Source organism: Trichosurus vulpecula, chromosome 7, assembly GCF_011100635.1.
Source record: "Trichosurus vulpecula isolate mTriVul1 chromosome 7, mTriVul1.pri, whole genome shotgun sequence".
Taxonomy (NCBI): domain Eukaryota; kingdom Metazoa; phylum Chordata; class Mammalia; order Diprotodontia; family Phalangeridae; genus Trichosurus; species Trichosurus vulpecula.
In genome coordinates, this window is record NC_050579.1 from 48,447,775 (window position 1) to 48,475,557 (window position 27,783).

The 27,783-nt window shown below is 41.3% G+C and overlaps 1 protein-coding gene across 2 annotated transcripts; it reads left to right on the plus strand.

Moving 5' to 3' along the window:
* Nucleotides 1-1,172: 1,172 nt before the first annotated feature.
* LOC118856251 (flavin-containing monooxygenase 5-like) lies at nucleotides 1,173-27,783 on the plus strand. Of its 2 annotated transcripts, none has more exons than XM_036766433.1 (9): nucleotides 1,173-1,262; nucleotides 1,602-1,774; nucleotides 8,990-9,178; nucleotides 15,604-15,766; nucleotides 16,743-16,885; nucleotides 19,974-20,173; nucleotides 21,202-21,554; nucleotides 24,367-24,439; nucleotides 26,861-27,783. In XM_036766433.1, the coding sequence occupies exons 2-9, from the start codon at nucleotides 1,640-1,642 to the stop codon at nucleotides 27,207-27,209; spliced, it is 1,605 nt and encodes a 534-aa protein (XP_036622328.1). In that variant the 5' UTR covers nucleotides 1,173-1,262; nucleotides 1,602-1,639; the 3' UTR covers nucleotides 27,210-27,783. The 2 variants fall into 2 exon arrangements, with proteins under 2 accessions (XP_036622328.1, XP_036622329.1); XM_036766434.1 differs by having other exon boundaries at nucleotides 1,180-1,262; nucleotides 1,622-1,774.

Genomic DNA, 27,783 nt, shown 5'->3' on the forward strand with positions numbered 1-27,783 from the left:
TATATTAAGAGAGGAAGGACAGGATACAACAAGGACATTGGGTGCCTAAAAGGGAAAGGAGAGGGCAGGAGGCAGAGAGAGCAAAGGATACAGAAGAGGGAAAACTAAGGAAGAAGGGTGGCCCAAGCAAACTTATGCAGAATTTGGAGGCAGAGGTCCTGGGTTCAAATTACAGTTCTGCTGCTATGTGACATTGGATAATTCTCTTACCCCTACCCTCTCTGAGCTTCATTTGTAAAATAAGGGGGTCCAACTAGATGGTCACTAAGGCCCCTTCCAACTCTGTATCTATAATCTTATGGATTTTCCATTCCTCACAATTTTACTTAAGACCACCGTGGGAAAGGACCCTTCTGGGTGTGCACTGACAAATTTAGAGGTGCTAGGTTGGGTCAGGATTCTCCTAAGATTCAGCATCTGCAATATATCTAGAACCTTCCCCCACTTTGGCAGTGATACCCACTGCTACCACTCTAGTATCAGCCCTCATCATCACTTACCTGAATTATAGCAGCCTCCTAACTAGCCTTCCTGATCTAGCCCCACGCTTGTCCTTCATACCCTTTGCCAGGCTCATTTCCCTTCCAAACAGATCTGGTCAGCTCAGTGCCCTCTCATGCCTGTTTACTGAATGACTTCAAGGCTGTCCGGACAATTAAGGCTCCTCACTCTCCCTTCCATGTACACTGTAATCCACTGTGTCCTTGTATACATGCAGGATTTTTCTTCATGCTTTGCCTTTGTTCTTGCTGCTCCTTATGCTTATAAAGCCCTCCCACTTCCTGCCCCTCACCAACTTAGCAGTGGGACACATGGATGGAGAGTCAGGAAGACTTGTGTTGAAGTAATGCCTTTACACTTAGATACCAACTGTGTTACTGACCGTAGACGAGTCCCCAAACTTTTCAGCACTCAGGACACTCCATTTAGGCTCGACATTTCACAGCAGATACAGAGGCAGTTTCCGCACTGGAGTTCCTTATACCAATGCAATTATGGGTCCAGTCTAAAACCAAAGTAAAAAAAAACTTTTTCACTGTTTGGGATTTTTTTTCTGCTCTAGCAGCAATTGTTTTCTCCCCAGCCTGGGCTGAAGAAGTGGGAGGCATCACTAGGAAGGTGGGGCACAGCAGCTCCTCCCCAGCTTCTTTTTTTTTTTTTGGCATTGGCAGTGGGGCTGTGCTCTTCCTTGTCACACCAGTGAGTGCCAGAGGAGGAGAGCACAACCCCAGAGCCCAGAAGAGGACAGACCTAGAAAGGAGGTGAGTTCAGGGGCTCTCTGGCCCCATGTCCCCATGATCTTTTCATCTGCCATAGACTAAAGAGGGCCTCTCAAATCTGCTGCCCTCCTCAATGTCTGATAGCAGGTAGACAAGGACAGCACAGCATGTGGTCTTCCTGAGAAGACTCTGGCCATCTGCTGAGCAGGCTGGGAGAGCTATTGTGGAGGGAATTTGTGCACTGGGTACGTAGAGAGTGTTCTAGATTGACTTTCTCCCACTCTAAGATGTCCATCTGCTGAGAGAGTCCCCCTGCAACTCCAAAATTCTCTGGTTCTCTGCTGGGGTTAGTGATTCCTCCTCTCCTGTTCTCTCTGACAGGTGAAATTCCTTTCCCTCAGAGGCTCTCTCCAGAGAAAATGACCAAAAAGAGGATTGCCGTGATTGGAGCAGGTGTGAGTGGGCTCAGCTCTATTAAATGTTGCCTGGAAGAAGATCTAGAACCAGTCTGCTTTGAGAGGACCGATGACATTGGAGGACTCTGGAGGTTTCAGGTAAACTGCCCGTGTCCTTAATCCTTGGAAAGCTCCCTTTATCTGGGCACAGTGACTGGTAATGCAGCAGTGGGTGCTACTCCTGCTACCTTTGATAACTCCCTCTGCCCAAAGCAATTGCCTAATTCCCAAACACTAACGCAGGTGGATTGTCAGGGAAGATCCCTTCAGAAAGGTTCCTCCAAAACATTTCAGCTCTCTTTGATGGGTGCAGGAACCCATCAGATTCAGCTGACCACAGCAAGGTCAGTACTCCCACCTAGGGCATAGGAGACAATGGTAGTGATTAGGCTGCTGGAGGAACTACCCCATAGGCCTCTTACCTCAGTTTTCCTGGGTGAAATAATTAAGAGCACATTTATCAAGCTTGAAGTTTAAAGCTAAAGGGTGTTCTGAGGTGATATATTATTATAAAAGTGTAGTAAAATTGTGGCAAGCCCACTGCCTCCGTGAAAATCTCCCACCCCAGGAGAAAAGAAAGTCACTGGTGATTATTCATTCCTCCTGATAATCTGCCTGAAGGAGAAACAGAGCACACATGTATTCATCCACATCGAGGCCTCTGGCTGGAGGTCTCCATTTTTCTTTTCCATTCTCCCCTTATTAGGACCTTCAACTTCTTAGAGGTTCCCTTCTACTTTGGTATGCTGACTTTACTTACCCTGACTTCCTTTGTAATCAATCTTCCTTTTGACTTCCTGTCCACAGGTAAGGGTCCCCATGCCTAGGTATAAAATGACATTATGGTTCTGGCTGAAGATTCACCAGTAAAGCAGCTAGAGGGTATAGTAGATAGAGCACCAGGCCTGAGTTCAAATCCAGCCTTCAGACATTTACTAGCTGTGTGACCCTGGCCAACTCACTTAATCCCTATTTGCTTCAGTTCTTCATCTGGAGAAGGAAATAGCAAACCACTTCAGTATCTTTGCCAAGAAAACCACATGGACAAAGTCCATAGGATCACTGAGAGTCAAACACAACTGAACAGCAACAGAGATAAGGGATTGCTAAACCCAGTAGCAGTAACCCCTTTTCTGCCTCAGCCCTCGGACTCAGTGACATCTCACCCCGGAACACTTGTTAAAGTACTTGGCTGAAATCACAGTGTTAAACACCATTTAGGAGCAAACAAGATATTTGAAATGTCTTGGGCTCTTAGTGGATCATAGGTGATATTTTGTACCAGTGTACAAGACAGTAGCAGTCTCATCCATATTGGATCATGACTGGTCTGATAGTGGCCCTAGGGGAAATGGTGGAGCATCAGGGAGGAGCTCTCTGCTGCCCACACTCCACCATCTCCAGTCTGAGGGAGGGAGGGGCCCCAGGGGAAAGGGCCGCTGAGGACATGTGAGTTTCAGATTTGATTTCATCTTTGAGAATGATGCGTTTCTGCAGGTCATGAAGTCCAGGAAAGCAGCCGGGTTAGAAATAATAAAAGACCATTTACTAACAATCTTCCAGCTTTTTCCTGGAACATACCTGATTTATCTGATTGACAGACGCTGTTTTCAGCAGCTAGGTCCTCCAGCATCATCTAAACTCAGCTCTCCAGCCCTACAGTTCCTCTATAGCACTGAGCTGTAGGAGAAGTATTATTCATACCCCACCTGTGGTAGAGCCTTCCTAGCTTGTGTTGATCAGATCAGCCATAGTCGCACACCCTGTACCTTGACTCCAACATAGTGTGCTCCACTTCGAGAACCGAAGGACAATAACCAACCAACCAAGTAGAAGTAGGAAGAGAAGTGGAGGAGGAGGGGAAGGAAATAGCAGGAGAAAGAAGAAATCTAACCCTTCATAGTTTGCAAAGAACTTTTTACACATCAACTCATTTGATCTTCACAGCAACCCTGTGAGGCTGGTGCTATTATTATCCCCTTTACAGACAAGGAAACTGAGGCTAAGAAAAGCTAAGAGACTTCTGTAGGGTCACAGCACTAGTGTCTGAAGCAAGGTCTGAACTCAGTCTTCCTGACTCCAGGTCCTGCACTCTATGCACAGTGCAATCTAGCTTCCTCCATGCTATGACTTTTTCAGCTAGAAAACAACTTCAGGTAAAAAAGTGTCACCCCTAATCAGTTGAATCAGTTGAACACCCAGCTTCCTTCCTCTGCTCACTCTCCCTATCTCCTCAGCACACATATATGCACAGGTGACACCTCTCATTTTCTCCTTCACTTGCAGAGATTCCTTGCAGAGAGATAGCAAGAGTACACTATTGTCCCATACCTTCCTCTTCTAGTTAGCTACAGTTTCCTATGAATACTTCAATGTTTCCTACCGGGGAATCAGAGAGTTGTTTCTACTAACAACTAAAAGAAATAAACCAGCTCGGGAGATTGGTAGGGAAGAGAATACTTTGAGGGTAGGTATCACAGATAAAGAAAAAGAGAGACTAGGGCAGGAAAGAGGATGAGCAGGCAATCCCAGAATTTTGCTCGCATATGGGACTGGAGAAAGGCAAAAGCTTTTCAAAACATTTGTTGGTAATAGCAGTAATTTAGGACCTGTGCTTTGTGTTTTATGAGGGTGTGGATGCATGTTTCTGTGTAAGCTCAGAGCTTATAATTGCAGTCTTTCCTGCTGTCCTCACGGGCACAAGGGAAAGATGTGGGTTAAATGATAGCACGGTTGAGTAGACTGAGAACACTGTATGACTGGACCGAAAGTGTAATCATTAATGGATTGATCTCTTCTTGGAATGAAGTTTCTAATGTAGAGTTCCAGGAAGCTGCCCTTGACCCTGTGCAGTTTAAAATTGTTGTTAGAGGCAAAAACAGCCTAGATGACATGCTTATTAAATTTCAACCAGTTTAAAGCAGAGAAATCAAACTAACATTTTGGATGACAAAGTCAGATACAGAAAGGCTAGATTGTTGGAGTGAGTCCTATAAGATGATGTTGAGAGGAGATAAATGTACAGTCCTACCATGGGGTTCAAAAAATCAGCTTCACAACTAAAGGCAGGGAGCTGTGACTAGGCAGAATTTGTGTAAAAAAGATTGGGTAAGAGTGAGGGGAAGAATGAACCTTAAGATCAATCAGAGTCACCAGTGGGATTTGGAAGCTAAAAAAATGCACTCGGTATTAGGCTGTCATTGAGAGACACTGTGCTCAAAATAAGGGAGCTGGTAGTAGTCTGTCCTAGTTGGACCATATTGTGTTCAATTCTACAGTGGTTTGATTTTGACTTGTCATCTGTTAGTAGAGAATACACAGTCTAATAAATGAGGGAATGAATAAGCAAATAAATAGATAGAATAAGACAAGAAATAAGAAAGAGTGACAAACTTGAAGTCTGGAAACCTGGTTTTCATTCCTCTCTCAGACACTTCCCACCTGTATGCCCACAGATAAATCATAGCCTCTCAGAAGCTCCCAGTTTCCTCATCTGTTAAAAAAAATGGGGATAATAATTTCACTACCTACCTTGCAGAGTTGTGGAGAAAGTACCTTCAAACCTTAGGGAATGATGTTGCTCCAGTGGCTCTCTGAACTCGTCAATGTAGGCATTCTCTCTAACACAGATTACAATCCATCCGTGTTTGCACCTCTCATACCAATCTCATCCAGGTCCTCCCATAAATTCACCAGCATGCCCCAGGCCTTCCTTATTGTCTTGGTGTTACATGTTTACCAGTGGAAATATGGGCTCTCTACATGTTATCCTTCACTCTCATTATATCAATGACTTGACCCATTTTTTTCCCAATCGTACATTCCTCTGATGACAAATTTTATACAGCCTCATAATTATTTCACTGTAATGTGTTGCTGCCTGCTTGTCTCCACCGTGCAAATCTCCATTGCCTTTTGACAAGTCATCAACCTCAGATCCTTGGTATCTCTAGGTTTCTATGACTCTCAGCCAAACAAAATATTGATGTTTAAAGGGAGTAACTTAAAGTCATTTAAAAAAACATGCGATTTCCCAAAAGCAATCTATCCTACTCCTCTGTGCCTGTTCTATTCTGAGCCCAGCTCATTATGCTTTTGCAATACCTATCTGAGATATGTGTACTGAGCGACCAGCTCAATAGACTGTCCATCTCACCGCACAGTCTGGACAACATTCACTCTTTATCGACTTGGCTTTTCCTGTGTAGAAAGTGAAGTCAAATTCTTTTGATCTATTAATAACAATAATAATAATAACTAGTCATTTATATAGCGCTTTAAAGTTTTCAAAGCACCTTACAAATCTTATCTCATTTTACTCTCATGACAACTCTGGGAGTTCAATGCTAGTATTACCCTTACATTACAAATGAGGAAACTGAGGCAGATTGAGGTAGAGTGGTTTACTCTAAGAGTCTGGGGCCAGATTTGAACTGAGGTCTTCCTCACTGCAATTCCAGCCCTATAACCACTGTGCTATCTAGTTACCTGGGTGAAGGATGGTGGATCTTGTCCTGGGTACTCTGAAGCACTCAGGACTCAGTTATGTCATCCACAAAGGGTAGGACTGGAGGACCTCCCCTTCTATAGGGAATCAGTTCCTCTTCAACTTGTACCTTCTATTGGATTTTCTCCTTGTCAATGGCAAACACCTTCAGTGACTACATGTTTCTATTTGGGGCATTGCTTGACATTAGTAATCAGAAGTTCATTGAGCAAAGTCAGAGTTGTTTTACGTTTCAAGGAAACTTGTATGATTCTCACATGTGTCTGGATGATACCCTAGATTTCTGTATAGATTATTCTCATAAAAATGTTATTTGAATGATAAAGTAGGAATGTGTGAGTCAGCAGTAACTGATATTCTCTATCACCTTTTTTAAATAATAAAGAATGAGACCTTTTTCCTCATCTTTGCTACCATCTTTCTTTCATGTATCTTGAGAAGTGATACTTCAGTGCACTCAAAATTACAACCAGCTCAGACCTTCTCTGTGTATATTACTGTCATTCATTCACTTTTCCAACCTTCGTTTTATTCCATACCATTCGCATTTCTTCATGTCGCAGCCAGGACCTTGGTGCTAAAGTCCAAGCATAGTATTCTGTGGAAGAGGGATTTGATTTGTTGTAACTGGCCCCAAAAGGCAGACTGGGAGCAATATGTAGAAATCAGAAAGACACAGATTTAGGCTCAATTTAGGGAAAAACTTCCTAATGGTTACAGCTTTCCAAAACTGGAATATGCTGCTTTGAAACATAGTAGGTCCTTCTTCTTTAGAGGTCCTCAAGTCAAAGCTGGATGGCTGTCAATAAGATGTGTATGTGTATGTGTGTATACATAAAGATACATACATATACATATATGTTTGTGTATACATGCATACACACACATGCATGTTAGAGACAATCAAGGTTAAATTACTTGCCCAGAGTTACATAGCTAGAAAGTGTCTGAAGTTGGACTCGAACTCAGGTCCTCCTGACTCCAGGGATGATATTCTATCAACTGCATATTTTTAGAAGATACTCCTCTTTAGGTATGTAGCCTGGGCCCCACGTGACTCCAGAACCTTCAAGTTCTGTTATAGGGTATTTGGGGTAGTACTAGTTATACAAATATCACTCAAGCCTCTATCCAATATAGCTTTTATGAACAGATCAAAAACCATAATTCATCAAGTCACAAAATAGCAAAAAGAGCTTTTAGCTCCACAGGAAAAGTGATAAGATCTTCTACCACCTAGGGGAGGGGGAACATTCCACAGTAACTCAAGTCCCTACTTTTGAATTTCAGCCAAAACACTTCTCATGGCTCCATCTTCCAGGAATTGTCTGTGGCACAGACTCTTGCCCCCACCTGCCTCTGCCAGTTGATATGCCTGCCCAGGTCTCTGAGCTCCATTCACGTCTCAATTAAACTAGATAAACTCTGAATTCTCATCTACTTCTGAAATTCTCTTGAGATTCTTTGACACAGACTGGAACTGGTCTTTGTGAGTTCATGTGAACAAAACGTTATCTTATGGACAAATGACGATGAGTCTCTTTGAACCTAGCTAGGCTGGCCCTCTGACAAAGACAGATAATCCATTTTCAGACACAAATTCAGAAAATTTTTCTAGCTTAGTAAGACCTATGAGAGCTCATGTTCAGCTGGCGTAGACTTTCAGAACCCAGAATTGCCTCCCATGCCACAACAAGGCATCAGAAGATAGAAAACTATAATATACAATAATAGATAAATGCATTAGGGAATTGCATAACAAATTACTATGTGAGATTTTTGTGGGGAGGATGCCTTTTACTGACAGATCTTCATTGTTAAACTCCTTGGTCAAAGTGATATCTACACCAACTTTTAAAAGATGGGAAGGAATTCAGCATTTACAGAGAGGAAGGGAAGACATTCCATACATAGGAAACAGTGTGAGCAAAGGCATGATTCAGGAAAGCATAGGACACCTTCGGGATATAGAGTAGCTAAGTTTGACTGAAGTGTGTTGTTCACAAAGGGCAGTGTAAGTTGGGGCTAGAAAGCTTGGGTGATTTCAGATGTGGAGAGCCTACAGCCTTCCTTCCCAAACTACCATATCTATTGTGTATAGGCTCATAGAGGAATATGCTTTCCCCCCATGGAATGTAGGCTCCTTGAAAGCAGGGGCTATTCCATTTTTGTCATTATATCACCAGTACAAAGCAGAGTGCATGGCATATAGTAGGTGCTTAATAAATGCTTGTTGATTAAGAGGAGGAAGTCACTGTGGGGGACAAAAAGTATAAAAATGATCCTGAAGGCCAGAGAAAAACTTTACTTCACTTTTTCCCAAGGCCACCCATGCACAGTACTTTTATCCTGTCAAACCACATTAGCCCACCCTTGGTAGCAGCAATATTGTCAGTTGACCAATTTTCCCTATTCTTCTTAGTATTGCCAACCAGAAAATGTGCAGGACATCAATCATCGATCATTTTGATGCCAATTTGATGCTGAAGTTTAATTTCATTTATAGGTATCATCTCACCTTTATAAAACTTCTTATATGATGCACGGAGAGAATCACTCCTTTCTTCTTACTGCCCTTTTCTCCTCTTGGCTAACATCTAAACATAACATCTGATGAGACCAACAAACAAACAGGACACATAGCTACAGGCACACAGCTGTGGATCCCAATGTCTGATCTTTCTGAACACTTACTTGTTCCCCAGTGTCGTTGGCTGTCTAGGAAAGATGGCATCCCCACTAACTGTAGAGAAACGTTTCCTCCGTGAAATAAATTCTGAGTTTTGTGTATTTCATCTTTACTGCAGGAAAATCCAGAAGAAGGGAGGGCCAGTATTTACAAATCGCTGATCATCAACACCTCCAAGGAAATGATGTGTTTCAGTGACTATCCCATCCCCGATGACTTTCCTAACTTCATGCACAACTCTCAAATCATGGATTACTACAGGATGTATGCCAGAGAATTTAATCTCTTAAAGTATATTCGTTTCAAGGTAGGAGGTACTTGTGATTGGAAGTAATATAATATTTTCAGGTGTTTGTGTGGGGTAGATATCACTGCCAAGGACATCCTTCTAATCCTTGCTACATTCATCCTTGACACTTGCAGGAAGACCATAGAGGAAGGGCAAAGGTGTTCTCTCCAGCAGCACAAGAATAGTTTGTTGTATGGGAATGTAGTTCTAAGGCCACTCTGCAAATGCCAAAATAGTAATGCCTTCTATTTATATAATACAGGATTTTTAAGCACTTTCCCTTCTTATTATTTATTTGATCCTCACAATAGTGCTGTGAAGTAGATTAGGAGTTAATTTCTTCATATATAAAATAGATTCTGGGACATAGGGAGATTGAATAACTTGCCCAAGATCACATAGCAAGTCTGGTGTAATTGTGAATAAAACCCTGTTCTTTTGACTCCTGGCCTAGTGTTCTTTCTTCTATACCATGCTGCTTCCTGTTACTGAACAGTAAGACAATATAATGTAATTTTTTACAGTTAGCAGTAAATTTCCAGATTAAGTCATTTACATTCCAACTGATTCTTCCCTCTTGTCTTCTACTGTTCCAGTTTGGCACTATGTCTCCATTGAGAACACTTATGTGTCATAGCCATAAGTGCCCTAGCAGAATACTAAAGGCACATCTAGCTAGGCTCTTAGATGTTTCCTGGGACTGGATGTTACAGCCCTTTCTCCTAATGAAATATCAACTTGACCTGAAGAGCTAGAGATATATAATAGCTGTCCATGAATCTAAGCACTTCTAAGAGACAGGGAAGGCCTTAAACAAATAATATATGTTATTCTCTGAATTTCTCTCCACATTTTGGAAGGAAGCTCCTATATACTAGTGATATATCCTAGTAGCTATGAATTCAGAGTGTTGGGGAGGATGTCAGAAGGACCTCTGAATATGTTGGAGAGCTATGACAATAGAGTGTCATAAAATAAGAGGACACAGACTTATTTTCATGAACCTGTGACCAATAAGATAAAGGGTCATGAAGAGGGCTAACTAGACGCTCAGAACACTAAACTATATTTCCAGTGGTCCATGGGTATTGTAGGGGTGGAACAGATATGGGAAGAGGAAACAGTGTATTTGGGAGAGGTGAGGGGGCATCAAAAATTAGTTATCATGGTCAAGTTGGATTTCTACCAGAACCTAAAGGTAATTCAACACTAGGAAAACTATTAGTATATTTAAAAAAAATAATCTATAGATGATGAAAAACTTTTGACAAAGTAAAGCACTCATTTATGCTAGAAACTCTGAGAAAAGTAGGAATGAAGGGGCTCTCTAAAACCATGAGCTAGCATTTTTTAAAATTTATTTAATATTTTTAGTTTTCAGCATTGATTTTCACAAAAGTTTGAATTACAATTTTTTCCCCATTTCTACCCTCCCCCCACTCCAAGATGGCATATATTCTGGTTGCTCCATTCCCCAGTCAGCCCTCCCATCTGTCACCCCACTCCCCTCCCATCCCCCTTTCCCTTCCTCTCTTGTAGGGCAAGATAAATCTCTATGCCCCACTGCCTGTGTATCTTATTTCCTAGTTGCATGCAAAAACTTTTTTTTGTTGTTGTTTTTGAACGTCTGTTTTTAAAACTTTGAGTTCCAAATTCCCTCCCCTCTCCCCTGTCCCCTCTCCCCTCCCCACCCACCCTCCCTAAGAAGGCAAGCAATTCAACGTAGGCCACATGCATATCACTATGTAAAACCCTTCCACAATACTCATGTTGTGAAAGATTAACTATGTTTTGCTCCTTCCTAACCTATCCCCCTTTATTGAATTTTCTCCCTTGACCCAATCCCTTTTCAAAAGTGTTTGTTTTTGATTACCTCCTCCCCCCATCTGCCCTCCCTTCTATCATCCCCCCTTTTTTATCTTCTTCCTCCTCCTTTCCTGTGGGGTAAGATACCCAATTGAGTGTGTATGGTATTCCCTCCTCAGGTCAAATCCAATGAGAGCAAGATTTACTCATTCCCCCTCACCTGCCCCCTCTTCCCTTCCTACAGAACTACTTTTTCTTGCCACTTTTATGCAAGATAATCTACCCCATTCTATCTCTCCCTTTCTCCCTCTCTCAATATGTTCCTCTCTTATCCCTTAAATTGATTTTATTTTTTTAGGTATTATCCCTTCATATTCAACTCACCCTGTGCCTTTTGTGTGTGTGTATGTGTATATATATATATATATATATATATATATATATATATATATACACACACACACACACACATATGTATATATATGTATACACACATATATATGTATATATATGTATACACACATATATATATGTATATGCATATTCCTTTCAGCTACTATGATATTGAGGTCTCATGAATCGTACCCATCATCTTTCTATGTAGGAATGTAAACAAAACAGTTCAACTTTAGTAAGTCCCGTATGATTTCTCTTTCTTCTTTACCTTTTCATGCTTCTCTTGATTCTCGTGTTTGAAAGTCAAATTTTCTATTCAGCTCTGGTCTTTTCACTGAGAAAGCTTGAAAGTTCTCTATTTTATTGAAAATCCATATTTTGCCTTGGAGCATGATACTCAGTTTTGCTGGGTAGGTGATTCTTGGTTTTAATCCTAGCTCCATTGACCTCCGGAATATCATATTCCAAGCCCTTCGGTCCCTTGATGTTGAAGCTGCCAGATCCTGTGTTATCCTGATTGTTTTTCCACAATATTAAAATTGTTTCTTTCTGGCTGCTTGCAGTATTTTCTCCTTGACCTGGGAGCTCTGGAATTTGGCGACAATGTTCCTAGGAGTTTTCTCTTTGGAATCTATTTGAGGAGGCGATCTGTGGATTCTTTCAATTTCTATTTTACCCTCTGGCTCTAGAATATCAGGGCAATTCTCCTTGATAATTTCTTGAAAGATGATATCTAGGCTCTTTTTTTGATCATGGCTTTCAGGTAGTCCAATAATTTTTAAATTATCTCTCCTGGATCTATTTTCTAGGTCAGTGGTTTTTCCAATAAGATATTTGACATTGTCTTCCATTTTTTCATTCATTTGGTTCTGTTTTATATCTTGATTTCTCATCAAGTCACTAGCTTCCACTTGCTCCAATCTCATTTTTAAAGTAGTATTTTCTTCAGTGGTCTTTTGGACCTCCTTTTCCATTGGGGTAATTCTGCCTTTCAAGGCATTCTTCTCCTCGTTGGCTTTTTGAGCTCTTTTGACATTTGAGTTAGTCTATTTTTTAAAGTGTTGTTTTCTTCAATATTTTTTTCAGTATTTTTTTGGGTCTCCTTTGGCAAGTCATTGACTTGTTTTTCATGGTTTTCTTGCATCATTCTCATTTCTTGTTCCAATTTTTCCTCTACTTCTCTAACTTGCTTTTCCAACTCCTTTTTGAGCTCTTCCATGGCTTGAGACCAGTTCATGTTTTTCTTGGAGGCTTTTGGTGTAGGCTTTTGCACTTTGTTGACTTCTTCAGGCCGTATGTTTTGGTTTTCTTTGTCACCAAAGAAAGATTCCAATGTCTGAGACTGAATCTGAGTGCATTTTCGCTGCCTGGCCATGTTCCCAGCAAACTTACTTGACCCTTGAGTTTTTCGTTAGGATATGACTGCTTGTAGAGCAAAGAGTACTTTGTTCCAAGCTTGAGGGGATGCGCCATTGATTCCAGAGCTATTTCTATATAGCCAGCTCTTCCACCCCAGCATTCCTCCTTCCTCAAGAACCACCAACCCGGACCTGATACAAATCTTCAGCAGGCTCTTCACTCCTGCTCTGATCTGCCACTTAATTCCTCCCACCACATGGGCCTGGGGCCAGAAGTAACTGCAGCTGTAGTTCTGTAGCTGCACCTCCCCCACTGCCCCTGGGGCGGTGGCCCAACAGCAAACTCTGTCCCCGCAGCTTTTCCCACTAATCTTCTCTGTTGTCTTTGGTGTTTGTGGGTTGAAAAGTATAGTAACTGCCACAGCTCACTGATTCAGGGTGCTAGGGCCTGTTCTGCCCGGCTCCTGGTCTGGCTGGTCCTGCTGCCTCCCATGCTGAGCTCTGCTCCCCTCCACTACGTGTGATAGACCTTGTCCAGCGACCATCCAGGCTGTCCTGTGCTGGATCCCTGCTTCCCTCTGCTATTTTGTGGGTTCTGCAGTTCTACAATTTGTTCAGAGCCATTTTTTATAGATTTTTGGAGGGATGTGGTGGGGAGCTCACACAAGTCCCTGCTTTCCAGCCGCCATCTTTGCTCCACCCTCAAGCTAGCATTTTTTAAGGCAAAATAATGGAAATGTTCCTAAGAAGTATAGGAATAAAGCAAGGATGCCCCCTTTTGCCACTACTATTTGATATGGCTCTAGAAATGCTAATGATAGCAATAAGATAATGACATCACCATCAGCAAAAGGAAGATAAAATTATACTTATCTGTAGATGATACCATAGAAACACCAGAGGATCCACAAATAAAGTAATTAAAGTAATAAATAGGTAGTAGAATACAAAATAAATTCACAAAGATCATCAGTATTTCTACATTATAATAAAAAAACCCAGGAAGAACTGACAAAAATAGAAATCCAATTCAAAATAACTATAAAAAGCATAAAATACCTGAGAATCCATGTATGAAGATATGCTTAAGTTTTATATGTCAATTACATAACACTTTTCACAGAAAGAAAGACAAATAATTGGTCTTTTTTGTTAATGGTAGAGACTATGCCTATATAATAAAAATGCTGAAACTACTTAATTTATGAATGTAGTGCTATGGCAATGATTTAAAAGAGCAAAAGGTCTAAAATCTCAGTGGAAGAAATGAAAAGAATAGGAATGAATGGGGACTTCTAGACCTCAAACATTATTATGAAGCAGTAATCATCAACATTACTGAGTTCAAGTTTAAAAACAGAAAAGTAGATCAGTAGAATAGGCTAGGTAGAAATAATGCAAAACAAATTAATTTAGTAGCCCAGGGTTCACTAAATTCAATAACATAACTTACTTGCAGAGGGACCTATACATAACATCCATTATTTAACTAGGAAAACTAAAAAGTAGTTTGTTTAAAAAATTAATAAGTTCAGATCAGTATCCTATACCATACAGCACAATAAGTCCTAAATGAGTACAAGACCTAAATATAAAAGAATATGTCATTTGAAAGAAAGGAAAATAGAAGGACTTACCCTTCTTAACCTTGATAAAATGGAGAATTCTTAAGCAAACAAGAGAGAGATGTGATCCTAAAAGAGAAAATAGATGATTTCCACTACATAAAATTTTGAAAGCTTTTACACAAACAAAATTAGTATAGCCGAGATAGAAAAGAGAAATGTAATTTGGAGGAGAATCTTTAAATCAGTTATCTTTGATAAAGTTCTAATATCAAAAATACATAAGGAATTAATACAAATATACAAGACCAAGAGCTTTTCCATAATAGATAAATGGTCAACCAATATGAACAGTTTTCAAAAAAAGTTGCTAACTTTCAACAACTTTATGAAAATATGCTCCAAAACCTAAAAATAAGATAAATACAAGTAACTCTTAAGTTTTACCCCACAACTAGAAATTTGGCAAAAGTAAAAAAAGATAGAAATAGTTAATTTAGAGGGACTGAAGGCAGTCAGTCACATTGATACATTGTTGGTGAAGCTTTGAACTGGCCCAACTATTCTGGAAAAAAAGACTTGGAATTATATAGAAAAAAATCATGAAATTGTTCATACCCTTTCATCTAGAAATTCCATTGCCAAATATATTCCACAAGGAAGTCAAAGAAAGAAAAGTCCTACCTATGCCAAAATCTTCATGTAGAGGTTTTATAATAACAAAAAACTAGACACAAAGTAAATCCCAATCAGTTGGGTCATGGCTAAACTAATCATGGTAGATAGACTTAATTGACTTGGAATCATGAATGTTGCCAGGCATGATCTCTTGATTTTCTTTTATATTTTTAACAAGGAAAAATTCACTGGATAAGTATAGGTTGGGTATATCTGGGAAAGTAATCAGTAAATTGTTTTCAAATAAAAATAATTTTAGTTCAAAGCAATAAGTAAGAAAGGAAAGAACAAGGGGCAACACTAATCTGCTCTTCCTAGAAACTCAGCCTAGTGGATTGGTACTATCAGAATTTATACAACTTCCCTTATGGAAATTATCTCGTTTTGACCTTAGAGAAGAAAAACATCAGAGTAAGGCATGAGGCTCTAACTCTTGACCTAAAATTCAGTCCTCTCTGGGTGATAGTTCTCATTGGCAGAGTCCTTCAAAACTCATTCTCTGTTCAAGGCTCCTCATTACACTGGGGATTCCTTTGCTCTCCGTAATAAGGAATTTAACATTGTGACTGGAGAGTCATCCCTTCTCAGAGTTTACCACCAATTTTTACACCAGTTTACAGCATCTATCATTTCTTTCCAGACTACCGTATGCAGTGTGAAGAAGCGACCTGATTTTCCCACTTCAGGACAGTGGGACATAGTCACTGAATCTAATGGGAAGCAGGAAGTGAATGTCTTTGATGGAGTCATGGTTTGCACTGGTCATCACACCAATGCTCATCTGCCCCTGGAGAGCTTCCCTGGTAAGTGATCCAAGAAGAAAGGACCTTGAGCTTCCTATGTATGTTACCTGAGCCTTTCAAGTTTGGACCTGTGAGGACTGGGGCCAGATTCCACCAAGCTGTATTTCCTCTGCTAGTGAATAGAAATAGGATTAAGGCAAGGAAGCTGCAATTTACCCTGATTTTCTATATTTTTCCTTAGAGAGATGACTATGCCCTTGCCTTTGTCAAGGATTTAGCTATCAAGTCAACAACAAGGAAGACCAGGAGTTGACCTATATTATCTCACTATTACCTTAACATTTTGGGGGGACAAAAAGTAGTGAGAAGATGTTATAGAGTTGCCTTTCCAACTGAGATATTGGGGCTTTGAAATATCATAGGATCATAGATTTAGAAGTAGAAGGAATCATAGAGATCGTTGGGTCCAGTAAGATGCCCAAGGTCAAATAAGTAGTAGGTGACAGAGCAAGGGATCTGTACCTAGGTCTTCTTACTTGAAATCTAGCTCAACTATGACAAATCTTTATGAGCATATGTGGCCACAAGTGTATATTTGTAGGAATTTAGAGGAAATTTAGAATTTGTCAGCTATGAAGGAAAAAAGTGTCTATGCCAGAAGAAAATATTGATTGATCCTTCTTTGGCCACAGGCAAGATGTTTCAGACGCTCTATGGGGAAAGGAATTCAAAAAAGCAAAAGGAATATAAGGGGTAAAGTGAAAGCAATGAGGAAAGAAAGTTTCTCACAAAAGACAAATGATAGTTTAAGTAACTTATTTGTGATGTGGAAGCTGCAGAGCTCTGGGCTGAGGCTAATGGAACATAGAGCTAGAAGGAACATGCAAAAGTTCTATAGACTAGCTGTGTTGTAGATGGGAAGAAAGAAGATAGTGTATCATTGGCCAATGTGCTTACATGTCAGAGAACTAATATAAAATAAGCTTTGCACAGTCTTTGCCCTCCTCCATGTAATCACTCTGCCTTTGGTTCTCAGGGATAGAGAAGTTCAAAGGTCAATACTTCCACAGCCGGGACTATAAAGACCCACAGAGATTTACTGGAAAGCGAGTCATTGTGATTGGTATCGGGAATTCTGGAGGAGATCTCGCTGTGGAGATCAGCCACACAGCCAAACAGGTTTGAATCATTTGCTTTGTTTGACCCCAACCTGTCATCACACAAAAAAAGGGCAACATCCGTGTCATTGAGCGGCCTAAATCTGCTTGTGGATGGAAAAAGTATGTGGGATCTAGATGACAGCAAGTCAGTGATAATACCTTACATTTTATAGCACAGGAAATCCTGAAAAAACTATGCAAATCAATGTTTTTAAATACCAAGATGAGACAGTGAGTAAAGAATATTTAACTGTATTGTCAAAATATTTCAAAAGCAGGGAAAAATATTATTACTGAAACTATGAGCTTCATAAGTCTTCAGACCTCACAATGTAGCAATGTGAATGTTGTAGGAAAATAATGTCTATGAAAAATTAATATTCATTCTAGATATCGACCTTCCATTATAAAATCATACTTTTAAATTATATACAAGGAAAACTTGTTTGTTTTTTTTTTCCTGTGGCATGATGCTTTTATTAAAAAAAAATCTTTTTTTTTTAAGTAATCATCTCCTAATTTCTATGTTTTCTAAACTCAGATTTTCATGTTTTGGGTTGGATTGAAGTAAAGTATACTAATGTAGGTTTTTACAAATGGCAGACTAAAGTGAAAAGTTAAGTCAATCATTTATTAAGTGCCTACCTTGTATGAGGCACTATGTTAAGCCTAGGGGTTGGAGTGGGGAAATACAAGAAGTCCACGTTCCAGTGAGGGAGATAGCTTGCAAACTATGCACAAACAAAACATACCCAGGATCAATTGGAGATGACCATCAGAGAGAAGGCACTAGCATGAAAAGGGGCCAGAAAAGAGTTCCTGTAGAAGGTGGAATTTTATACTGAAGGACTTGGAGGAAGCTGGGAGGTGGAGATGTGAGGAGGGAGAAGATTCCAAGCATGGGATACAACCAGTGAAAATACATGGAGTCAGGAGATAGAGTGTTTTATGTGAGGAACAACAAGGAGGCCAGTGTCCTTGATCCCAGAAGGTATTGAGGAGAAGCAGGTCACTGATGGTCAAAAGCTACAGAGAGGTCAACAAGGATGAGGATTAAGAGAAAGCCATTATATCTGGCAATTAAGAGATCCTTGGTAACTTTGGAAAGAGTGGTTTCAGTTGAATAATGAAGTCACAAGACAGACTTCTAAGAGTTAAGAAGAGAGTGAGAAGAAAGGAGATGGAAGCTCCTATTATAGATGACCTTCTTGAGGAAAGGGGAGAGGGTTTTTCAAGGGTGGGAGTGACAGAGGCAAGTTTGTGAGCAACAGGGAAGCAGCTAGTGGACAAAGAAACTTTGAAGAAAAAGGAGAGAGATGAAATGATAGAGGAAGCAAAGTGCTGGAGAACATGGGATCACTTGTGCACATAGAGAGGTCTTTCTTGACAAGGAGAAAGGCCACCTCTTCATGTGAGACAGAAGTGAAAGAGAACATAGTGGTGGAAAGCATCTCAGTGATGGGTGATGAGGAGGATGGAAAAAGAGGGAGTTTTTGGCAAATAGCTTTGACTTTTTCAGCAAAATATGAGACAAGGTTCTCAGATAAGGCCTTGGGTGAGGGAAAGGGAAGTGAAGCAATGAGAAGTTGGAGGAGGGCTGCTGTGGTGAGATGAATACTGAGTTGATGAGGGAATTCTAAAAGGACTGCCGTGCCCCAGTTGAGATGATGTAGAAGATCCATAGTGGCCTCAATCAACATGGTTCCATGGTTTTCTCCAGCTTCTTTCAGCAGCATGTAACTAAGAGCAAAGTGGATGGTTTGGAGCAGAGCAAGATTAGTGATAAGTTAAAGGTGCAAAGGACTGGATAGAAGAGAAGGTAGAGAAGGTGGCCTGTGATGGGAGCAAAGGAGAGATCCACTCAAAGTGATGTAGAAAAATTTGAACAGAGAGAGAAAGCATTCAAAGAGAGAACAAGGATCATGAAGAACACAATATCTGAGCTGAGTTAAAAAGGAAATGAGGCAGAGATGAGGAAGGAAGTGAGGAAGGGCATTTCAGGAATGAGGGCATGTATAAGTGCACAAAAGTAGGCAAAAACATATTGAGTTTGGGGAATGACCGGTCACCCAATTTGGCTGGAATGTAGAGTACAAAAATGGAAAGAGGGGGAAATTAGGTCAGAGTGGGGTTATATTACAGAGGACCTGGCTAAGGAGGTTTTATTTTATATGAAAGGCAATAGGGAGCCACTGAAGGTTTTTTTAAGAGGGGAGTCAATGTTCAGAGCTGAGTATTAGGAAGATTATTTTGGCAGCTATAATGAAGGAGGGTTAGGAGAGAGGGAGGGAGACTAGTGAAAGGTAACAAGGACTGAATTAGGGTAGAAGTAATAAAAATGGAAAGAGACAGACATAACAGAGGCAGAATGACAGTGGGCACATACCAACTGACTAATTTCCTGAGGTCCTACTAGAAATTTGATTTTTCCATCAGACAATCACTCAACAAGTATTTCTTGACATCTCCTTTGTGCAAGGCACTGTGCTAGGCTCTGTGGCTCTCCATAAAAGAGAACCTTCATAAAAAATCCCTCATAAAAACATAAAGAAGTCTAAGACACTATCCTCTCAAGCCACTCAACTGAGTCTAGTTGGGAAAATAAAATACAAATACATTCGTACAAAAGATAATTGTTCAAAAGAGCAATCTAGGAGATATTACAATGAAATACATAATCAATTCTCAGATGAATGATAAAGAAAATAAATACTTTGGGAGTTATTTGGAAGGAGAAGTCACTATGGTCTACAATGGGCTGGGAAGACATCATAGAGGCTCTCTTCCATGTTGAGTTGGATCTTACTAGGGTTTATATAGGCAGAGAGAGGTAAGGAGAAGATTCTAAGCAAGGGAGATAGGATGTGTAAAATCAAGGAAGTAGAGTTTGTGATGGGAGAACAGTGAGTTGACCACTGTGGCTGAATTGGAAAGTTTGAAAAGATACATAGCTAAAAATTAGGACTGATGGATAGGTTGGCAGTAGACTGTTGGAGTGTCTTGAATATCAAATGGAGATTAGTCTGGATTTTATTCAGCAGGCAATTGGGGGTCATTGAATACCTTTGAGCAGAGACTTGGTAAAACTGGTGTTCTCCTCTCCCCAGGTCTTCCTCAGCACTAGGAGAGGTGCATGGATACTAAATCGTGTGGGAGATAATGGATATCCTTTTGATGTTCTCATTAATTCCCGATTTATAAATTCTATCGCACAGTTCTTAAGTCTATCTGCAAAGTGTTCATTTATGGAAAAAAGGATGAACGCAAGATTTGACCATGAAATGTATGGCCTGAAGCCTATGCACAGGTATGCTCCTAGCCTGTCAAGCAGGAGGTAGGAGATGAGTGGAAGGAATAAAAGCTGAGTGGGTGGAATGAAAAGGCATTCCCAGAAGTAGAATGGTCAGACCATCTGTGCTGCCCAGTTAATAAATAATCAGTGGAGCAGGAAGTAATAAGTAAACAGGGACCAGCTTCTCAACAGCCTTTTCCACTGAGGTGTAATACAGTACCTCAGATGTCGTGGTGCAGTGTCCAATGGGTCTGTCATCTCCTTATTTCTAGATACTCCATTTCCTTTCATGTAGCCCCAAATCAATCACATTAGGGGTATATGTGTGTGTGTGTGTGTGTGTGTGTGTGTTTAGGTAGCTCAGTTAACTCACATTACTACAATCCACGAAAATCCCCAGGATTTTTTCCACAGTAAACTGCTTTCTTGTCCCATCTTCTCAACACTGCACATTGTACAGTTGATTTTTTTAGTCTGTGTTGAATAATATCAAGCCTGCCCTCCAGGTACATCCCATAAATGATCTCCAATAATAACTAATCACCCTTATATAATGTTTTAAAATTTGCAAATCACTTTCTTCACATTGACCCTGTTTAAAAAGGTAATGCAAGTATTATTATCCCCATTGATAGATAAGAAAAATCAAAAGATTAAGTGATTTGCCCTAGTCACACTGCTGGTGTCTGTGGCGATACTCAAACCCAGGTTAGTCCTGCACTAGATCTCTTGTGTCTCTTAAGTAAGACTGTTTCTTTTCAGTCTTCCTCTTACTTTCCCCCTTTTTATCTTCAAGTTCTAGGCCATCTAGGGGCCATGGTAACTTCATCTTTTCTACTAAGAAGCCCTATTTTATGCCATACTGGTATATTCTTGCTGGACAGATGACAGAACAGCACAAACTGTATCCGTGTCCCTGGAGAAGCACTAGAATGTTATTGAAAACCCCTCAACTCAAGCAAAATCCCATCTACCTGCTATTCAATAATCTTTCTCTCTTGTGTTCTTTCTCTTCCTTCCCTCCTCTTGTCACCTCCACACAGAGCTCTGAGCCAGCACCCAACAGTCAATGATGATCTGCCCAACAGAATTATTTCTGGCCGAGTGCAAATCAAGGGAAATGTAAAGGAATTCACAGAGACAGCCGCCATCTTTGAAGATGGCACAAGAGAGGATAACATTGATGCTGTCATCTTTGCTACAGGCTATAGCTTTGACTTCCCCTTCCTTGAAGAGTCTGTCAGAGTGGTCAAGAATAAGATTTCCCTGTATAAGAGGGTATTCCCTCCTGACCTGGAGAAACCAACACTTGCTATCATTGGCCTGATCCAGCCACTTGGAGCTATCATGCCCATTTCAGAACTCCAGGGCCGCTGGGCCACACAGGTATTTAAGGGTAAGTGATAACAGGCTTGTGGAAAGGAATCTTATTATACTGATTTCAGGTACAATAACTTGGCGAAATAGCAAGGAATTGTTTGAATTTAATTCTATTTCAGACTCTGCCTATAAGCTGTTAGAATCTATACGACCCTTTACTGCTTAGCTCAGGAGTTCTTACCCTTTTTTTGTGTCATGGACCCCTTGCCTAGTGTTCCTGCTTGACTAAGGGCCCAGGGCTGTCCAGGTTTAACAAAAGTATACATACCACAGTACCTAGGACTTGGTGCTTTGATGCTGCTTGCTTCAGACGTTTAATTAGAAATATAATGGATAAATCTGTCAAATTCATATATGTGATATACATACACATGTATATATGAGTATATACATATATGTATATGTTTATGTGTATGTCATGAACATATATACATACACACATAAACATATACACATTTTTCATATATACATACATACATATGTATACATACATACACACTATTTTTAGGTGCCATTGACAATAAAAGTGGAGTTCAGATGGAGTGAGTGTGGGGTTAGGATTGGGGGAAGGAGGCTTTTAGGTTCCATTACTACTAAATAAACCCTGAATGGAGCATCCTCAGACTTCTGTGTTGCCTTCCCAGGTCAGAAGGAAAGCTCACTGGGAATAGGAATTGTTTCATTCCTCCTATTCCCAGAGGCTAGCTTGAGGCCTGGCACACAGCAGGCACTTAACAAGTGCTTGTACATTGACTGAGTCTTAAAACTAGCACTCTCCCTCACATACTGTGAGAAATTCATAACCACATAGAGTGGAGAGTTGTGCGTCACAAGGGTTCTCATACAGCAAACTCCTAAGGGGTAAAATCTCCATGGTAGATTACCAAGAAATATGGATTCAGAGCTGAAATGCTTAAAGTCACTTCCTTTAGAATCCTCTTGACTTTTTTCTGACCTTGCCCCCTTGGTCTGTGGGACTTCCATCTCCAAATACACGTCCTGTGAGGGGTGCTGTGGCCTTTCACCTGAAGGAGGAGGTTTTAGAAGGCGAGGCTTATTGGACTCCGGAGGATTTAGGCTCAGATTGGGGATTTACATAACTAGGCTCCTGTTCTCACTGATGTAAAGTCCTATTGTTAGCTCCTGGTGGGCTCCTGTAAGGGAGCTGGTTTTGCTTCTTTGCATTTACTCTTGAAAACAAATGTGACAATTCACATTATAGAGTATTTTATGGGGGGGAGAGGGGAAGAAAATCAGGGTGAAGTGACTTGCCCAGGGTCACACAGCTAGTAAGTGTCTGAGGCAGGATTTGAACCTGAGCCCTTCCGACTCCAGGGTCGGTGCTCTATCCACTGCACCACCTAGCTGCCCCTGTAGAGCATGTGAATGCTCTGCTCATCACAATCCTGTGAGGAAGGTGGTGTGAATTGTATTATGTCATGTTACATTTCCTAAATTGAAAGTTCTGTGAAGGGGAGGATGGCTTGGTAGACCCAGCAGAGAGAGGAGAGGAGAGGTAGGGAGAGAATGTGGAAGTTGGGGTTGCTTTAGCAGATTTCTGCTCAACGTAAGAGAAAACTCAATCTGCCAGACAGTCAAGACCACTTGGAGGCCATTAAGCACAGACTAGGTTGTCCAGCTATGTGATAGAAAGGATTCTTGAGTAAGTATATATTTGGATTAGGTGAAGAGGGAGCCAAAAAGGAATAAGCCTTTCTGTAGTATGTACTGTGTGCCAGGCACTGTGCTAAGTGCCTTACAATCATTATCTCACTTGATCCTCACAAGAACTCTGGGAAATAGGTGCTAATACTGGCCCCATTTTACATGTGAGAAAAATTGAGGCAAACAGAGATTAAGTGACTTGTCCAGGGTCACACATCTAGTAAGTGTCTAAGGCTGGATTTGAACTCAGGTCTCTCTGAATTCAGGCCCAGGGCTGTATTCACTGTGACCCCTAGTTACAAAAGGACCAGGTCTCTTCTGGGGATCAGCCCATTGAGTAGAGTATTATTGTGGCACCTGAAGGAAAACCTCTTGACACACAGTCCCTGGTGAACAAATAGGAGATGCCTCTGAGTACAAACTCTACTCAGTTTTCCTGCCCAACTTACATCATATAGGAAAACAACAAAAATCAAAGGAAAACCTTCCAGTATTCTGACCGGCTTCCCTAACTAGGAACGCTAATAATTGGCATTGAGGTAGTGCTTTAAGGTTTACAAAGCAGTTTACAAATATCGTCACATTTAAACCTCACAACAACCCTTGGAATTAGACGATATTGTGATCTTCATTTTAGAGACAAGGAAACTGGGGGGCAGTGAAGGGCATCACATGGCCAAAGTTTCCAGGCACGTCTTCTTCACTTCCAATATTCCGTGCAATATTCCTGCCTTCCCAGGTACTGGAATACCTGAGAGTTCAGAAAAATAAACTCATGGTTTAAAAAAATCCCCTTTAAAAAGGAATATGTGATGTGTGATACAGACAATTAAAACAAGATATAAATGATATATACTACAGGAAGTTGACTATAGAAAGAAATACCCATTCAAACAGGATACAAGACAGAGGTAGGTAGTTGTTCCTAGTTAAACACTGTTATAGTTTTAGCTTTCAGAGAATCCCTGTGAAAATCAAGATAGAGCTGCTTAGGTTCCAACTTGAACTAATACAGGATAAACTCTTTGAAGTTGGGAACCATGGCTACTGTAGTCTTGTATTGGGGGCAGCACAGTGCTGTGGGATAAATATTTGTTCACTGATTCATCTAGAATGACAATCTGACTTTTCTGGGTCTGAGGATTTATTTGTTTATGATTTAGGACTAAAGACCTTGCCTTTGAAAAGTGAAATGATGGAAGAAATCACTAAAACTAAAGAAGAAATGGCCAAAAGGTAAGATTTTTTTTTAAAAAAATTGTTACTTCCCAGCTATCAGCCCAATTTATCTGGGTCTTACTTTCCTCATCTTTAAAATTAGGAGATTGGACAAAAAGATCTCTAAGGACCCTACCAATGCTAACATTATGAGTCAATGGGATATGTATTCATTTCCTTACCTATGCAATTTAGATCTGACAGGAGCAATATTTAGTTGGCTCCTGATGACCGTATGGTCCAGAACATTGTTCCTATCAATCTAGTTGTTTATTTAAAATATACACAAAATAACAGGTTGCTGAACAAAGGAAGGTCTGGTATAATTACCAACAAATGGAGGAGGGATAAAGGAAGACAGGTTGGAGAAGTTTCTCAAATCCTGTACCTGAAATTCATGAACACAAGCAAGGGTGAGAGGAAGAAATGAAGCGTGTAATTGTGGCTAGGGTTTGCATGGAGCAATATTGCTCTACTCAGGTAGAAACACCCAAGGCAGTAAGAAGTATGTCACTAGAAGGGGATAAAACCGAGACTAGCTAGGCAGATCTCCTAATCTCTCTGTCACTATCTCTGGCACTAGTCTTCCACATCAAGCTACTTGTGAGGGTAAGCTGGGCAGCAAGTGTGGGCTTAAGTGTTTAGGCTGGAAGGACTGATTTAGCAGGGACTCCCACCTGTACCTTGCAGGTGTTTTCATCTAGCCCAAAGGAGAACTGGGGGCAGGTCCTCCTGACTACATCTCTAGCTGCCTACTGGACATCTCAGCTTGGATGTCCTCTAGATAGCCTTAAACTCAGCATGTCCCCAACTGAACTCGTTACTTTCTCTGCAAATCATCTCCACTTCAGACTTCTCTACTAACACTACCACCCTCCCAGGTCTGGAGGCTCACAACCCAGGAGTCATCCTCGATTCCTCACTATCTCCCGCGCCCCACCCCAAGTCCTGTCAATTTTGCCTCCATAACACCTTTCTCTCCTCTGACACAGACAGCAGGCCCCCATCACCTCATGCCTGGACTACTGCAATAGCCTGGGGCTGCCTGCCTCAAGCCTCTCCCCACTGCAGTCCATTCTCCATTCAGGCACTACAGTGATTTTTTTCTGAAGCACAGATCACCTCCCTCTTCAGTAAACTCCAGCGGCTTCCTGACCTACAGAATCAAATATAAGATCTCCTGGTGTTCAGAGCCCTTCATAAGCTGGTGCTCTGCACTCCATCCTATTCTAGTGTTCTCACGCCTTATGCACCACCACATGTTCTTTGGTTCATTGATGCCAGCCTTCTACCTGTTACTGGAGTGAGACCCTCCACCTCTCAGCTTCAGGCATCTTCACTGGCTATCCCCCATACCTGGAATGCTCTTCCTGCTCCTCTCCACCTCCTGGCTTCCCCAGCTTCCTTCAAGTCCCAGCTAAAAATCCCCCTTGGACAGGAAGCCTTTCCCACCCCTCTTAAATCTAGAGCCCTCCCTCTGTCAATTATTTCCAAGTTTTCCTGGATAGAGTTTGTTTGTACATAATCGTTTACATTTGTCTCTCCCATTAGACTGGGCTCCTTGAGGACAGGGACTGTCTTTTGTCTCTGTATCCCTCATCCCTCGCACTTAGTGCAAAGCTTGGCACATAGTAGGTACTTAAAAAACACCACCACTCATAATAGAGTGCCTACTATGTGCCAGGCACCTTACAAATATCGTCTCATTTGATCCTCACAAGAACCCTGAGAGGCAGGTGCTGTTATTATTCCCATTTTACAGATGAAGAAACTGAGGTAAATGGAGATTGAAGCAATTTCCCCAGGGTTCCACAGCTAGTAAGTGTCTGAGGCCAAATTTGAACTCAGGTCTTCCCAATTCTAGGCTCCCTATGACGCCTACCTACCTCAATGCTTGCTGACCGATTGATACGGATGATCAAACACCAATAACTAATGTGAGAGAGACTGTGAATAAATGAGCAATAAGATATGGACAAATGCATTGTTAGTTTAGAGCAGAGAAATCTCTTCTCTCAGGGACAAATCAGCAAATGCTTCGTAGGAGAGAGGGAATTTGAGCTGAGCTGTGAATGACATCTAGGCATTAGGCAGAGAAAAGTGAGAATGAAGGGTAGGGATTCTGGGCTCCAGCTACAGCAGGACATCCTGGGACATAGCTGGAGCCTTTCCCAACAATGGAAGAAAGCCCTTAGCCATCACCCCTTTTCTCTAAATTACTATAGCACCATTCAGTATTCAGTTATCAGCTGTTGGGGTACTGTTGTCTCTTTCCTGTGTCTCAGTTTTATCTCCCCAGCAAGGATATAAGCTCCCAGAGGGTAGGAGCCCTGCTGTATCTCCCACAACTCTAGACACAGGGCTGAGCCCACAGTAGTTACCTGTTGCTTGACTTGTTGGACTGATGAAGGGCCACTGCTTCTGTCTTCCTTCCCATAGATACGTGGAGAGCCCCCGCCACACCATCCAGACAGACTACATGGAATGTATGGAGGACCTTGCTGAGTTGGTGGGGGTGAGGCCCAACCTGCTGCCCCTCATCTTCACTGATCCCAAACTGGCATTTCATTTGTTCTTTGGACCGTGTACCCCGATCCAGTATCGTCTGCAGGGCCGGGGGAAGTGGGATGGAGCCCGAAAGGCCATCCTTACAGTTACTGACCGTATCAAGAAGCCAATGAAGACAAGAGTGGTGGGGAAAAATAGCCATGGCTCCTCGACAATGATGGTGGTTGGCAAATGGATGCTGGCTATAGTCTTCATTTCCATTATCTTAGCTTATTTTTAGCTCTGGAGGTCACTGCTACAGCTTTAATGGGGCAGCTAGATCCCAAGGTGCTTTCAGAATAACAAAAGAGACCTTGTGGAGCTCCTCTCCACTCTTCAACTCAGGGCTTTCCCTTCCAATTGCTTCCACAACCGTTGCCCCTGTTGTTCCCCTCTCCCCCATTTTCATTGGTTCAGTTCTCTTTCTCTTTTTGCTTACCCGATTCTGAGTTTGACCCAAAGCTCTGGGGCAGAGCCCCTAAACCCACTTGGGCTGAGACAGTACTGTCACAATGTTAGTGGAGCTCAACTGAAGTGATTTGTCCATAATACAGTCAGTAATTGTCCGAGAGGACAGTGAGGTGGCATGGTGGATAGAGCACCAGGCCTAGAGTCAGGAAGACTCATCTTTGTGAGTTCAAATTCAACCTCAGACACTTACTAGCTATGTCACCCTGGGCAAGTCACTACACCCTGTTTGTCTCAGTTTCCTCATCTATAAAATGAGCTGGAGAAGGAAATGGCAAATTTCCAAGAATACCTCAGATGGGGTCATGGAGTGTTGGACACAATTGAAACAACAGAACAACAAAACA